The sequence below is a fragment of the Haemaphysalis longicornis genome, unplaced genomic scaffold (assembly GCF_048455015.1).
Source record: "Haemaphysalis longicornis isolate Haplotype H1 unplaced genomic scaffold, Haemaphysalis longicornis Haplotype H1 scaffold_1, whole genome shotgun sequence".
Lineage (NCBI taxonomy): Eukaryota > Metazoa > Arthropoda > Arachnida > Ixodida > Ixodidae > Haemaphysalis > Haemaphysalis longicornis.
Genome location: NW_027526203.1, coordinates 260,778,046 through 260,794,532, shown reverse-complemented (window position 1 = coordinate 260,794,532; position 16,487 = coordinate 260,778,046). Strand labels below are relative to the sequence as shown.

General features: G+C 46.8%; 1 protein-coding gene across 1 annotated transcript in view; it reads right to left on the bottom strand.

Annotated features, from left to right (window-relative positions):
- Window positions 1-16,487, bottom strand: part of LOC144144930 (uncharacterized) — a 114,058-nt gene that overhangs the window by 43,884 nt on the left and 53,687 nt on the right. The window contains exon 11 of the mRNA XM_077676438.1: window positions 8,276-8,454. Coding sequence (XP_077532564.1) covers window positions 8,276-8,454 — 179 coding nt within the window. The remainder of the gene's footprint in view (window positions 1-8,275; window positions 8,455-16,487) is intronic.

Below are 16,487 nucleotides of genomic sequence, written 5' to 3'. Positions count from 1 at the left end.
CGTAACTTTGAACCAGCACCTCGCCGGGGTGAAGTTCACGGGGCACGGACGCGGGTTCAATGGACTAACAGCGGCGTTTAGTAGTGACCGAAATGAAAAAAAGAAAAAGTGATAACCTAGTCTGCTATCATATTTAATGAGGCGTTGCGGAAAAAGCGCCGGTTTTACGACGACACGAACTACGGTCGGCTATCCGAATTCCATTGCCTAGTGTTTTCGCGGCCAGTTTTAGTACAAATTTCGCTTTAAGTGGAGAGGTAACTACATAGCAGTTGTTTCTGAGCGATGGGCAATGTTTTGAAACCTCAATAACTGGTTAAATTAACTGTAAAATCGAAACCTCGATTTTACGAAATTCTCGATTTAACGAAATTTTCGCCCGCAAGTACGACTTCGTTATATCGAGGTTTAACTGTACTACACTTAATAATTTACCATAAGCAAGATTTGTCTGGTATGCTGTTTAACGTGATCAATAGGCTACTCTTATGTTTTGTCTCCATTAAAAATGGTAAAATCGAACATTTCTAAAATTCAAAACATGCCGTCATAATGAGCCCATACTGACGTTCACACTCTACTGTGTACCCAAAATGCAGTTTAATACAAACTTTAACGAAATTGCTTGTTTGACAACAGCAACGGTAGTGATTATGATGGTGAATGTGATGTTTACTGTACTGAGCTCACACTTAATGGGATCAACAACCAATTTTTGTCGAGTGCATGTCCTAGCTCATATGAAAATCATTTTACATAGTGAGCTAACCACAAGAAATTTCTCAATAAATTGGTAGAAATACTTTTAATTTGGCACTAGACTTTCTGAAGCCTGAAAGGTGGTGCCATGTGGTGTCTAAGCAAGACACTACCGTACATTAACAAACAGCTCCGTCAGTTTCAATGTGTAATGGACCTCTCCCTGTATGTAAACACCGTGATGTCACGAAGCGCACGTGCGCGACGGGTGGCGCCTGCTGGTGGTCGTGAAGTGCAGTGGCGGTTGGCAAAACGCGCCTGCGTCGACGGCCCGGCCTGGCCGCGCGACGCCCGAAAGGAACGATTTACCGTTGGTTCGGGCCGTCACTGGCCGACTACATTGCAGGTGGGTGTCTAGCTATCCTAGCTGTGGCCGTCGCACCTCCATGTAGCTTTCCGAATCTACAACCTCCGCAACACTTTCGTTTACCGTACGGTCAACTGAAGGGGGACGCTTTCGGATAATCAGTGCACGACAGAACAGCCTAAACGAGTCATTCTGAAGGTTGGTGCTGTTGCGACGCATTCCAAGAATGTTTTTTTCAGATTCTTTGTGTTCGGACCCATACCAAGGAAAGCTAATTGATCGTTGCTTTCGAGGACCGCTCAAGCTAAGCGCGGTGCCTCAGGCAGCGTATACGCTCCCTGTTCTTGGTCTCTTTGCGTTGCCCGGAGACAGTGGTGTACACATGATTTCATGTCGAAGGGAAAAAGGAAACGTAAAGCATGAAAGGATTAAAAAGTAAACTAAGCAGCAACGAAACAAAAATATGAAGTGCAAGAGCCAAAAATTATTCCAATAAAAATATCGCGATGATGTCGTTCTCTACGTGATTGAGCGATTGTCTTGTTACCTTTCTCCCCAGTGAAATCGCGAAACGGTTCATCGTCATTGTGGGAGTAACATAGCAACCACATATATGATTTGTGCGTATAGCTTGCGACAGTGCACTGAAATAATTTTCGGTAGTCATTATTTCATGATAGTAAAAGTTAGTGCCCTTGTACGCCCGCTGCATACGCCAGCATCGGGAGGCCACAACAAAAGGATACATTCACTGAGTCTATTCGCTTAGGGCAAACACATTTTTTTAGTTTTTTCAGGTCGCGTGAGCCACCCATCTCGCGCCGAAGGCACGATGCTACATGTGAGCACGGCAATCATCTCTGTTTTGTCACATCCTCAAGGCAGAATATAATTGATCAAGGTGAAAATTTATTGCACTTACATGCAATGAGTTTTGTTCGTCTTGACCAGATCCCCCCATAAAACCAAACTTGTCGTTGTTGATCTGGCGGCAGGCGGCTGTCGCGGATCCCTCGTGGAAACATTTATTTCGCGTCGCCTAAGCAGGTTAGGCATTCATTGTGTTTATAATACAGTACTCTACCTCCTCAAAACATGACAATATTTCGCAGAAAGAAAATTTCCGTCTGCCCCCTACCCCCGGCACTATTTCACTTGACCAAAATTCCGCTGGTGCTAGCAGATGGTTGATAAACAGCATTATTTCATGGCACGAATCAGCGTGGACTGCCAATGTAGACGCTATGACCGCGCTTTGGAGAACAGAAGAAGTTCGAGAATGGGAAATGTTGCTACGAGTAAGAGCCGACCATGTCGCTGCTTTGGCTGCCAGCCTCTTCAGCACATTGCGCGCATCCACAATACACGCCGAATTCACCTCTTTGGGGACTCCGAAAAGTCTGACGCCACTGATTTTGTTCGCAAGATTTGCGTAGCCGAGAGCACAGCAGCCCACCGGCATCAGAAAAGCCAACAGATAAACGAAAACTCCACTTTTTCGCGCGTCTAATGCAGCCTCACTGCATACGCCCCGCGCGCCGGTCGGAATGTTTTGCCAACCACCCTCCCGGCCACACCCAGCGCGTGCACTTTCCGCGACGTCATGGCCGCCGCGTGACGTACCCCGGGAAGGTCCATTAAGAAACCACATAAAGGAATGGGAAATACATTTTATTAATGTTTTAGCTGGGAACAATTTTTCAAATGCCTCTGTTCATCTCACGCACAGTTAAAAGTATGCTGCTGTGCAGTTTGCTGTCACGGTTGCCAGCATTCATTTTGACAGCACACTCATGGCTCTTAGATCTAAAAATTCTGCCTTCAAATGTTCTAGGTCCCTATTGGAGAAACCATTTCGGTTCGAAGTTCTTTAAGCGATGCCCTTTCATTTCAGATAGAGAGCATATGCTCCACAAAAATCGGTGTCTCTCACTTTAAACATTACCATTTCCCAGTCCTACCATGTGATGAAGGTGACTGACAACCTACCCAAAACACAACCGGGACTGTGCACGCTCATAAACTTTGCTTTTCGTCCTTAATTTTGGGAAATATTGATTGCACTGAATATAGCCTCGTAAATAACAATTAAAACCCAAAATTTTCAAAAGACATGATGCTTAAGAAAAATCAGATTTCTTCCCAATAAGCAACTTTCAAGACAACACCAGATTTTCCCCTTCTTGAATTTCAAAAATGAGAAAACATGAAATTGAAGGACTTTCCTATCAGTAGACTCGCACTAATTCTAGCTTGGATAATTCAAACTTTCGGTTAATTCAAACAGATTTCAAAATTTTGGTTGCCTAGGAATTTTTTAAATGTCTTTTAAAGCCACTTAATTCAAACTGCTCCATAGCGTAAATCCAGTTAATCCGTACTGTTTGCTTGCCCTTGCCGGAAAATATCTGCTGCATTTGCTGCTTCTAGCTGACATTTGCGTCCTTATACGACCAGCAGTCACAAATACAGTAGATTGCCTGCATCCGCAAGTTCTGGACCAGTGCAGAAAACTTACACAATAAACTTGCTGCCCTTGCTGGAATTGAAAACTTTGCTTTGAAGTCTCATGCAAAGACAAAGCTGTGATTGATTCTGGACTTGTTTTCAAAGTTACAAACAGAGATTTTTTTTTTTTAGGTATTCTGCATGAGCGTTTTATTAATAAATATACCTGAATGCTTCATTACAACACAAGTTAGCATGTTGACCCAAGTCATATTTGTCAAAAATTCTGATAATTGAAACTTCTGATAATTAAAACGAAATCCTGGAATCCCTCAGTGTTTTAATTATCACGAGTCGATTTTATATAAATCTCAGCAGCAATGAATAAGCTGCACACCAAGAAAAATCTCATTCTCTAGGTGAATCTCAGCAAACAGAAAAGAACTGGCTTCCATTGTGCCAAATGGTGAAAAATTCCACCACCCGAAAGCGCCTAAATTTATTTTTACTTCCCTGCCACAGCTAAAAGAAACCTAAAAGCTCTTTAAAAGTTAACAAAAACAAGTGGCATACCAACACTCGGCTCGTCCCGCTACGCAATGTGATAAGAGTTGCGATTTCCACCTAGCAACACTGTTTTTTGAAAAAATTCGTGCAGCAAAGTATAGCAGAAAGGGGGGGAACTTATTTAAGAGGGACTCCTGTGCTGGCAGTCAGGCAGAGAGGGAAAAGACGTGCAAGAGAAAGAGGTACTTGGACCCATGGCGGGCAAGCATGCGGGAGGACAGATTTTACACTGCAAAGAACAAGAAGCAGCAGCAAGGTCAATTAGTCCAGACAAATGACACTACAAGGCAAAAAAAACTGTGCATACAGTAGAAGCTATGCTGAGACATACTTCCATGCAAGTAAGTCAACACACCACGAGAAAAAAAAAAGTATGACACCAAACTAAAAAAATTGGCAGCATCTCCACTCCGTGGATGATGGCGAGGGTGCAGAGTACGGGGACTCAAAATTCCATCCAAGTTGCGCCCCGAGTGACATCCGATTTGCGCCCCGACCTTCATTCGATTAGAGCCGTGAGTGATTACTATTCCCTAAATGAAACTGCAACTCACGGCTAAAATCGAACTTTGCTTGATTTTTGCTTGATGGTGGTGTGCGCACGGATGGACACGGATGGACATTGGGAGGTCCTAAGGTACTCCGCACCGTTACAGGCGAGGGAGTAAGCCACTCTCGGGTACTAACTCACGATCGTAGCCCAATGGGTAAGGCGACTGACACTAACTCTGTCTGGTCTACCAGATACAGGCTCGAATCCTGCCGGTGCCTGTGTGATTTTTTGCGATTGTAAATACTATGCGCACGGATGCGGACGGACATTGTGTGGTCCTAAGGTACTCCGCACCTAAAAACAATGCACACGTAAACAAAGCATCGTGGCATTATCAACTGACGGCTGTAGGTTTCTGGCAAAAGCTTTCAAAGCCTACCTAACTACAACAGAACTGTTTCCTTGCATTGCTGGCAAAAGAATCACTACATGCGATCCCAATCTCAACAGGGACCTTTTAAACCACACTTACCCCGTACCTCCTGTATTTTTTTTTTCCTTCTAAAATTTGCCCAAATCTACAAATTTCCTCAATTTTGCAACCATTCTTGAAGATTTTTTTACTCTGCAAGTGTCAGCAAGCATGTCCTTTTTATTGGCATTAGTGCAACAGCTTCTGTAATAAGTGCACAGTTTCTACAAAAGGCCAGCAGACAAGCAGCCATGCTCAGAAGCACTAGGCAAGTTTGTGAGAAGTAAAGGATTCACTTATTCCCTCTGTCAATAATTGATCCCCTGCCTTCACTGACAGCAGGGCTTTATGCAGAATTTCGATTTTGGGGGTGTGTCGGTGGGATGTTTGGGGGCGGTTGTATAAATCCCTAGGCAGGGTGCTTGTGGTTGTGCAATCTTTTTGGGGGTGTGTCGAAGTCCTTCTGGGGGGTGTTAGGGGGGTGTGTATAAATCCCTAACCGACAGTGAACATTCCTTCAAAGCCCTTGATTTCTACAGGCGTCACTTGGAAAATGGAAATATTGCAAGCAGTAGTACAGTTAAACCTCGATGTAACGAACTTCAATGTAACGAAACCCTCGATGCAACGAACCATGGAATTTTTTGTAAATTCAAGTGTATGCACACCATGCGTTTTCACCCTCTGTGTAACAAAGTCCCGTTTGCCGAAATTTCAATGTAACAAAGTTTCATGGAGAACTAGGCACAAAATTTAAGTTGTAGAAGTAGATTTTGGGAGACGCAAGCACCGAAATGGGGTCCCAATAAAACGCGAATGGCGACACGGGTCGCCCAATGCCGCGGATGCAGCCAGCCACGGAGTCTTTGAGTAAGCCCCTTGCCTACAAACTGCGTGGCGTGCATAAACGGCTGGCGCACTGTTTCTGTTTCTGTGGGAGCTTAATCGTCTACGGCTTAATTGGCATCAGCTAGCGTGAACCGCACGAAGCATTTTCTCCCCGCAAAAACGCAAATCGCGCCTCGCAAGCCACAGGAGCGCTGACGCAGCCACGGAGACCACCCGCACGATGCGGGTAGCTCCAGTGGCCGCTTCTAACCGCTCGCTGAAACGCAACTCGAGGGGCAAATGAGAGGGGCATGCAAGAAAAAAAGCGGATAACGTGGGCGAAATTTTCATTGTAAAACGTGACACGCGCCGCATACGAAAGCGCCCATCAAATATCCTCCGCGGTGGTAAGCCTAATCACCTCTGGCGTTGCTGCCGCCGCCGCATGATGCCGCTTTGCACTTCGTTCGAGTTCGCTCATGCTTGTTGGGTTTCATCGTCCCAGCAAGCATTTGTGAATCTTTATGAGCCTTGCACGCACGTTTTTTTCACACCGGCGTCCGCGATTGCGTGCCAGCTCGGGAAGTGACGCGCGCTGCGCGCAGCAGTGGGAGGAGCCTGACCAGTTTCGCCATGGTGTCGCCAATGAGGAGGCGCGCACCCTACGGCGGGAGCTTTGAAGCGCTCGGGGATGCCGGCCAGCTAGACGATAAGGCTTACCGCCGCGGAGGATATTTGATGGGCGCTCTCGTAAGCGGCGCGTATGACGTTTTACAGTGAAAATTTCGCCCACGTTATCCGCTTTTTTTTTCACATGCCCCTCTCGTTTGCCCCTCGAGTTGCGTTTCAGCGAGCAGTTAGAAGTGGCCGCTGGAGCTACCTGCATCGCGTGGATGGTCTCTGCGGCTGCGTCAACACACCTGTGGCTTGCGGGGCGCGCTTTTGCGGGAAGAAAATGCTCCATGCGGTTCACGCTGATGCCCGCATAGACCATTAAGCACCGATAGAAACAGAAACAGTGCGCCGGCCATGTATGCACGCCACCTTTTCTTTTTCAGGAAATGCTTCACGGGATGAACACTTCATTATAACCGCAAGTTTCAATGTAACGAAATTTCAATGTAACGAAGTAAATTACGAATTTTACCAACTTCATTACATCGAGGTTTAACTGTAATAGGTATAGAAACAAGATGGATGCCCTCGAGATAATGTTTCTTTTATCTACGTTTGCTACAGAATATCACCCTGAGTACCCTACTAACATCCCTGGGTAACAAGTTAAAAGCCCACACTAAATACAGCTGTTCACCATCACACCCACTGCCAGTGAGGTCGACATGCTAAATTTGCTGCTGTGTAAGTTTTACCACTGCGTGCCGGCCGCACTTAAAAAGCAGGGCTCTCCAACCCCTCTGCTGAGGTACTGAAGCAACAATGCTACAACTGCAGCATTGTGTGCTTTACAGGGTGCTACATCGATAAATAAGTGTCTTTAAAAATTTTTCCTCAGCAAACCACTGCTCTGTTCGCACATAAACTTTACACAAAGGTTGAATTTTGTGGTCTATTTTGTCTACACAAAGAACAAAGATGGCACTTACCTGCTTATTCAGAAAATAAATAAAAACAATTTTTGCCAATGGGAAAATGGCAGCCAATTTGGACTTTCATGCCAAATTTAGAACGGAAGCACCACCTGCTGTTTGCAGAACGAAACGCACTATGACAGTTTATGGGAAGGAGCCAAATGGGGCGACAGACGATCAGAAAACCGCTTTTATCGATTGCTTATGATGGGCACAAATAGCTGCATGAGAGTTCATACGAAACGTAATATAATATTCCCGCTTCATGGTTACCAATACCGGTCAACATTTTCTTTTTTTATCTGGTTTCGGATCGTCTGTCGTCTGCTTTCTTTGTGTAAACAAAATAGACCGCAAAATGCGACCTTCGTGTAAAGTTTGGGCGCGAACGGAGCAGCCGTTGGCTCAGGAAAATTGAACACCCTATACAGCAGCAAGTACAATGTTGCTTACAGGGTAGGCGTTGACATGGAGCCTCTAACTAATCAGGACATCACTCCATTTCCCATAGCTCCATCAGTACCCCACAAGAGGCACAATTAGAGAGCCTCAGGGCACAAAAGGCCATATACACAGGAAGGGTTATATGAAACACAGCATCCCTTGTTCACATAACCTGTCCTCAGAACGATTTCAAGAAAACATGCCAAAGATAGATGCTTTGTTAACTGTCCTCCATTACTGATGTATGCCCCACAAGGAGCAACAAAGCAAGGCAGAAGGCATTGACAGCTATGAATCAGATGCTCTCATCATAACACCCAACACAAGGCCTCAACAGTAGAGGCAAGTGGGAAGAAGAAGAGGCTCACCTTCAAGTCCTGCTCCCTGAGCTGGGCCGCCTTGAGCTCCGACTCGAGCCTCACCTCAGACTGCAGCAAATCCTCCTCATGCTTTCGACTCCTGGAGAGGCCCTCTTTTAGGTTGGCCACAGTCTCCTTGAAGGCCAGCATTCGCTCGTCGTCCGCCTTTTTCTGGCTCTCCAGGTAGCCTAGAAGAGGAACCAGCCACCGATTACCTGTGTGAAGGACTCAGGCAAGGCCACCAAAGATTTGTGTCTGAGAGCCACGTGATTAAATTATCGCCAAAAGCAGGTTCCCTAAACTTTTAAAACCCTTGGTTGCATTGTAGGCCTTGAACCGCAACAAGGGTCAGAAACTTCACACAAACTCACTTCACTAAGTCATTTTATTTAAAGCCCTACGAAAAAGTGCATCATTTATTCAAGACAGTACCCACCTGTCTTGAGCTTTCCACAGAAAAACTTTTCATGATGCATTGCTCCTTAATGAACTCCTTTCGCCACCCACAGTGTGTTGCGACGGTAATTGGAACACTTTAAAAATTTTTCCTGAGCGTATCGCCGCTCTGTTCACGCTCAAACTTGCCACGAAGGTCGCATTTTGTGGTCTATTTTGTTTGACACCGGGAACAACGACGGTACTTACCTGTTTATCCTGAAAATAAATAAAAACGATTTTCGCCTATGGGAAAATGGTGGCGATTTAAACGTGCGAGCCCGAAAACCGGGTTTTCTGATCATCTGCTAGCTCATTTCTAGGTGCATTTTCTGATCGTCTGCTGCAATATTTGGCTCATGTACATGAATCCCAAACGTGCGTTTCACTCTGCAGGTGGTTCCGTCGCTCCAACACCAACTTGCGCTGGCTCGCACGTCCAAATAAGTGTTCCAATTATCGTCGCAACACCCTGTACATTTCCCGCCACATTTCTCCTGCTTACTGTGGATGACAACTAGATGACATTTTCTTGTGTTATCCATCCACAGAACATTCCAGGAATGAAGCCACCATCCATAGGCACTGATTACAAGGAACCCCCCACCCCCTCCACAATTTCCAGGGAAAGAGCAGCTACAGGGCAACTACAAAGCTGCTTTATTTGAAGAAATAAGTTAATTTCTCCTGGCGTGTGGAGCATGCATGACCAATTAGGAATGCCTCTACATATTACACCTTGCACAATACCTCATCCGGTATGTTACTGCACCGAGCAATGAAAGTGCGGACTTTGTTCATGTGCTCTGAAACATCAATGCTCGACATGATCTCATCTTCTTCTGTGTTCGGTGAACCACAGCAGTCTTCCTTCCCGTCGTCATCGTCACTAAAGACGATGACCGAGTGACGATGACCGCTTTCGCTAATTCTTTGCTTCGTCGCTACTAGCTGCATTTATCTTTGGATCTCGCACAAACTTCGCAGCAAAATCACCTACAACAAATAAATAGCTGCCCACACACATGATTAGCGTGAAGAATGACCGACCGGCTACCGACATCCAAAACAACGAGAGAAAACAGGCAAACGCAGCTGTCTAGCAAGGCTACTAACATTAAACCACAGCTTTGTGGTGGCGCAAGTTGTTGGCACTCGACATGATGATGATATTAGCTACTGCACTTGGGGAATACACAGAGAAACCACGTTTTCTGTTTCACGCGAAAGTTGCAGTGCTGTTACTTTAAGTCGAATTCGTAATACTGATGTTCCTAGATTATACTGGGGAAAATAAAATACGTGCGTTATTCTGAAATATGCCCTATTTGAAATTTGTAGTTCTGAAATATTTTTACATTGAAAATATAGGCAATCTGGTGGGGATTCCTAAACTATTTGTAAATTTGAGAAATTCGTTAATGTGGGGTTCGTAGTTCAGAGATTCGACTGTATGCATGCGTGCGTGCATGCATATATATGCATATAAATATATTGTAAAGGCGCAATACTTTGCCAACGAAAAGCTGCAAGCGTGGTCAGCGGCCAATCCACCAGCAAAGCGAAGAGGGCGATGGCCTATTGGAAGAGGAGAAAGAAGCGTGTAGCTTGTTCTGGCAGAGAGAAAACATGGCGTCCTGAGAATCGGTCGTAGTTCATTACAAGTGGCACAGTCGACAAGCCTTCAAGCCTCGAGGCGACCCAGCCTCCAGACCTGCTCTCCCTCGCGGCGATCCAGCCACAGGGACGGCCCTCAGCAGCGGCCAAGGCCTGGCACGCCTTCCAGCTCTGCTGCCCGAGTTCATCGGTGGGGCCGCAGTCCCAGCACGAGCGCCAAACGCCCAGCACCCAGGCAAGCCAGCCTTGGGCACGGCCTTCCCCCGGTCGACGTCTTCTGGACTCGCCACTGCTTCTGCCGTTATTTCTGCAGACTTTGGACTCTTCTCCGTGAGTGACCAATGTCTCGCAATGACGACCACTGCTGCGAACGCCAGCCACCCTTCTTGGGCTGTCCAGGACCTCACAGAAGTGTGCTGGCGGCTTGCTGACATCGTGCCCACCCCGGAATACGCGGACTATGGCAATGCGTTGTCATCGTCTGCCAACGCGGAAGTCCCGGTGTTTCGTGGATTTCAGGACGATGCTGTTCGCTGGGTACAGTTCATTGACAGCCTTGCTGCTTGCCACACGTGGCCCGAAAAACATTAAATGGTCATTCGCTGACGAACACCTGCGTGACGCTGCCCGGGCATGGCATCCGTACGACGGACACACGCATTCGACCTGGGCAAGCTGGAGCGGGGCGTTGATCGCAGCATTTGGTAACTGCTCAGGCACCTATTACGTCCGCTACATGGAGATGAGCAGCCGGTACCAAGGCTGCGGAGAGGGCATCAAGGTCAACGTCTATGACAAGCTCCGCCTGCTCGAAGACTGCGGCCTGCCTTGGCGTTCTCCTGCAGCGAGGCAATATGTCATAGATGGCCTTGCTGACCCCGTCCAAGCTGCAATCCTCACGTTGCAGCCACCGGATTTGAGCCTGAAAGATTTTATCCACCTCGCCGTAGAACTGCAGCAGAGTGCAATCCCGGCAGGCACACGAGCCTCACCTACCAGCACCGGTGCAAGCCCCGGACGAGTCCCGTGTCCATAGTTTCGAATTGAATAATGTTTCGTTGAAAGACGAGGAGACAACCAGCAAGGTGACCTCAATTGTGACTGAAGAAGGAGCCCCGTGTGCCAAGTCTCCGTACCGAGCCTGTAAACGGTAGATGATCTCCTCCACACCGACACAGACCTCCCTCATCAGCAAGTCATTAGAGAGTTTTAGAATAACGTACGCAGCCATAGGCAAAAAGTGAACGCTATTTTTTTGTGTCGTTCGCACTGCACATGCGCCGTATGCTAAGCCAGTTCTGTTTAGCGGACGGAAGACAAGCAGACGCTATTTCAGCAAAATAGTGTGCGTACGAGAGGCCTGATTGCGTTTCGAAGATGGCGGGGAGTAGTGCGACAATCGTCCTTGGTTCCGCTCTTCTGTGGACAGTAATTTGCTTCCGATGGCCCAAGTTCTTTGCTCCTGTGTCTTTAAATATGTCGCGGGGATAGCACGTCGCCCTAGAGCAGCTCTATATCGTCGTGACATCGCTTACTGTCCGAACTGAGCTTTGCAGCCAGGCCAGCGACAGAGGCTGTGTGTGTGTTGTGGACACGGTCGCTTCGCGATAAAATGCGATATTGTGCTTCTGTGGGTGGACAGTGCTTCCCATGCTCGGGATTATCTTTCTCGGGCGGTGTGCGACTCAACCTCGCATTGGGTATGTACAGTGTGCGTGCCTAAAAGCCTTCTCGGCTTGCGCGCCAGAGCTAAGTGACTTGTTCGTCCCAACAAACTGCGAGAGGCGAGTGCCGAATTTACGACGGGCAGGAGAATGCAACCGACTGCCTGTCAATCCCAATTCAGACTTGCAACGCATGTTGTAACGTTGTGTTTGTTCAAAACGCATTTCTGGATTGTTTTGAAGTTGAATAAAACATACGTGCAAACAGGGACATTTGGCTCAGGGCCTTCTGAGCGATTGTACGAAAAAGTACCATGGGGCTTCAACGCTTTCTTTATGGAACGTACTCAGGTAAGAGAATATTCATATCATGTTATGAACGTGTTGCATTCAATACTAACGGGAAAGCATTTGTTCGTGTTCATTTGGACAGTTGTAAAATGTCCTGGAACTCCGCTGGAACAACCATGTCCTGGAACAACCAGCGAGTCATTTCGCAAAATATTCGACAGATGGCACCGTAAGCATTAGCGTGTTGCTGCGCAAAACTGATCAGACACTCTACTAAAACTCCCTGCGGTGTTTACATAGCGTGACACAAAAATTTAGTGTTTGGCGTACGCAACGACCACAAATGCTATACTAAAACTCCCTATTTTCGACTAACGCAGCTCCGCAGAAAGCCTATCCGGAGAGCTGGCTACCAACACTGTTCGAGCGCTGCCCGCCACAAGGCCAGCGAAAACCGATGCAGGTCACCGACATCGTCAATGAGAGGGGCAGTACTAACCGCTTGGTTCTCTCTCATTCGGTGACCGCAAGTCCGCCTGTGCAGCGGCCAGATGTGTCCGCGCTCACAAATATCCCAGATATCACAGATCACAGATACCACAGTCGGTGTCGTGCCCCCCAGAGTGGTTTGAAGCGCTGAAGCGATTACTGTTGTGCTCGCATAACATGTGTTCATGATTGTTCAGCCTTTTACTGGCCCGATGAGTAAAGCCGAGGCTGAGGCTTTTTCTGCGGCTTTGGAAACAATACGCAAGCTGGAGGAGTCGAACGAGACATTGATGGCCGAACTTAAGTGCATCAAAGAGAGACGGGCAGCCTACGTAAACGAAATTTCGGCGCTCAAAGCAAAATTTGTAACACTGGAATTGAAAATTACGTCCCAAACTGCAACTGCTGATAGAGCCATTCTTGATCTCTCCGATCAAATGACCACAATCGAATCAAGGTGCAATGACGCAGAAAATTGGCAACGAATGTCCAACTTGCTGTTTTTTGGAATAGCTGATGATTCTGAAGAAGACTGGGCCAAATCTGAGGAAAAAGTAATCAACTTCTGCTCCCAAAAATTGGGATTACAAAAAAAAACTCCCCCCACCTCCCCGAAGGGGATCGAGCGGAAATACGAATGCATTGGGTGCACCGATGAGTGCGCTGCAGCAAGCAGTAACGGAGAGAGGCGTGCGCTCCACTGCATTTATATACATTTTCCGAGCGCAGCGAGCGGAGAGAGGGTACGCGGAGAGGAGAGAGAGACCCGCGCAACACGCCCGCCCCGCGCGCGAGCTCTCTCTCCCGCCGAGCTCCGCGATGCGAGCGCCCTCACACGCCCGAGCGCGCTCCTCCTCTCCACTTACTCTCCGCTACTCCGCCCGAGCTCCACGATGCGAGCGCCCTCACACGCCCGAGCGCGCTCCTCCTCTCCCCTTGCCCTCCGCTACTCCCGCCCGAGCTACCACCTGCTCCGGTTGCTAGGCGCGCCACAGCTGTTGCTAGGGGCGAGGAGGAGCGCAGAGAGATAACACCTGCGGGCGCACGCCGACGGAGCACGACAACCCCCGACTAAGAAATGCATTCGCATTTACGACGACGACAACGACGAAGGCAGAACTACGAGGCGCGCTCACGTGCACTCGTTACGACGACGACGACGAAGGCAGAACTACGAGGCGCGCGCTCACGTGCGCTCGCGCTGGAGGAATGCAGGCGCACGCCGGCCAACGGAGCAAGACAACCCCCGGCTAATAAATGCATTAGCATTTAAAACAGGTGCTCAATTTGATCGCGTGCACAGGCTAGGCAGGTACAAAGAAGGCACAAACAGACCCGTAATTGCTAATTCACGTTCTTCAAAGGTAAACAAGAAGTTCTCTCCTCTGCGCAAAAATTTAAAGGGACGACTTTTTCAATCAGCGAAGATTTCTCATTAGCTACCAGACAAAAAAGAAAAAAGTTGTACGACTTCGCCAAAACCCAAAATGTCAAATCCTATCTAGCTGTCGACTCTCTGCACATCGACAAAAAAACCTATGTCGTCGATAGCGCTACTAACGAAGTAGTTCTATCGACGAGATAGCTCAAGAATCGTGCATGCACTACGCAAGTCTATGTCACGAACAGAAATAACATGTGAAATAAAGACCGCCACCGCGATAATCCAGTTTCTAACACAACTTCATTATGTTTTACTTTCACAAACATCCGAAGCCTGATGCCTAAGCGAGAAGTTGGTTCTCTCGTCGACGATAACAAATCAGACGTTCTTGTGCTTACTGAGACGTGGTTGCACCCCGACATTAATGATAGCGAACTCTTGCCTAACAGTAACGCCTTTAACATTTACCGGAAAGATCGCACTGACAGAAGAGGTGGTGGCGTTCTTCTAGGAATTAAGAAAACACTATCGTCCTACATTATTGACACCAGGTCCGCACTTGAGATTATCTGGGTAGCATGCAAACCTAGCCCTAATGATATTGTTTTAATTGGGAACTGCTACCGCCCTCCTGACGCAAATAGTTCTTCCAACGTTGAACTGCGGAAAAGTGTTGCCGATGCTATTTCTTTGTGTAAAACAGAAAATGTCTTTCTTTTTGGTGATTTTAATTTGCCGCTGATAGACTGGAAGCTTCTGTACTCCCCTTGTAACGCATCTAACGCATGTAACGCATCTAACGTCACTGAACCTACCCGTGGAAGCAACATTTTCGACCTAGTATTAACCAGAGCACCTGAAACTGTCGCAGAAATTCTACACCATGAAGGGTTCAGTGACCACAGACTTCTTGAAATAACTCTTAAATTTCCTTCGACTTTCGCGGGTAAAACTACCAAAAAAATTAGAGATTACAAAAAGCTAACTACGCAGAAATAAACAATAAACTTGAAATATTCTTCGATCAGGTATTCCTGCCCTCTTTTCATAACTGTTCCGTGCAGGATAACTGGGTACTTTTTCGTGAACAGATGATCGCCCTGATTAACCAGTACGTTCCCTTGATTTCCATTTCTAATGACAAAACTAACCACTGGTTCACAAAATCACTCAGCCAGCTAAGAAATAGGAAAAAACGTCTGTACCAAAAAGCTAAACGCCTACGCACACCCACTTCTTAGAACACTTACAAGCAATGTTAGGTGGAGTACTGCTTTGCAATACGCTCTGCCAAATCTAAGTATTTTTCAAAAGACCTCGGTTCTCTTCTAAAAAGTAATCCAAAAAAGCTCTGGAGGGAGATATCTTGTCATCGTGACACTAAACGTATAATTCTATCTGATGATAACCAAGAACCTCTTCCAAACAGTCAATGCTGCTCTGCCTTTAATATCCTTTTCACTTCCATATTCACTCAGGAAGATCAATCTACTCTTCCTGACGTGCCGGAGTATGACTACCAATATATGCAGCCCATCAAAATCACCATCGAAGGTACTGCATGCCTCATAAATAAGTTGAAGGTGTCCAGCTCAGCCGGCGTTGATGATATGAATTCCAAAATACTAAAAAATACCATTCCTATTACAAGTAAAATATTGTGCCTCATTTTTCAGCAATCATTAGCGTCTGGTAAATTACCAGATGACTGGAAAATTGCCAAAGTGATACCTATTTTTAAATCTGGAGACAAACATTTGCCGCAAAATTACCGCCTCATTTCACTTACATCCATTTGTTGCAAACTTCTGGAGCACATCATCGTCTCCCATATATTCAACCACCTTGAAACAAACCATTTCTTTTCTCCTAATCAGCATGGGTTTAGGAACGGTTGGTCATGCGAAATGCAATTACTTGAATTCACAACTGACCTTCACACTAATATGAATAACAATCTACAGACAGACTGCATTTTTTTAGACTTTTCAAAAGCTTTTGACCGCGTACCTCATTGCCGCCTAATTTCCAAATTATCTGCTATCCAATTAGATTCGCTAACCTTATCATGGATTCGGAATTTTCTATCACTCCGTAAACAATTCACTGTCATCGATAACGACTCGTCACCTGTTTCTTATGTAACCTCTGGGGTGCCGCAGGGCAGCGTCCTTGCTCCACTTCTGTTTTTCATCTATATTAATGATTTGGCAAAGGGCCTAACATCCTGCATACGCATATTTGCCAATGATTGCATAATATAGGCTCCGGAACGATCGCCGGGTGGCGCTGCACTTTCCCCGGAGGGGGAGTACGCCGGGCCGGCGGCCTATTCGGCACG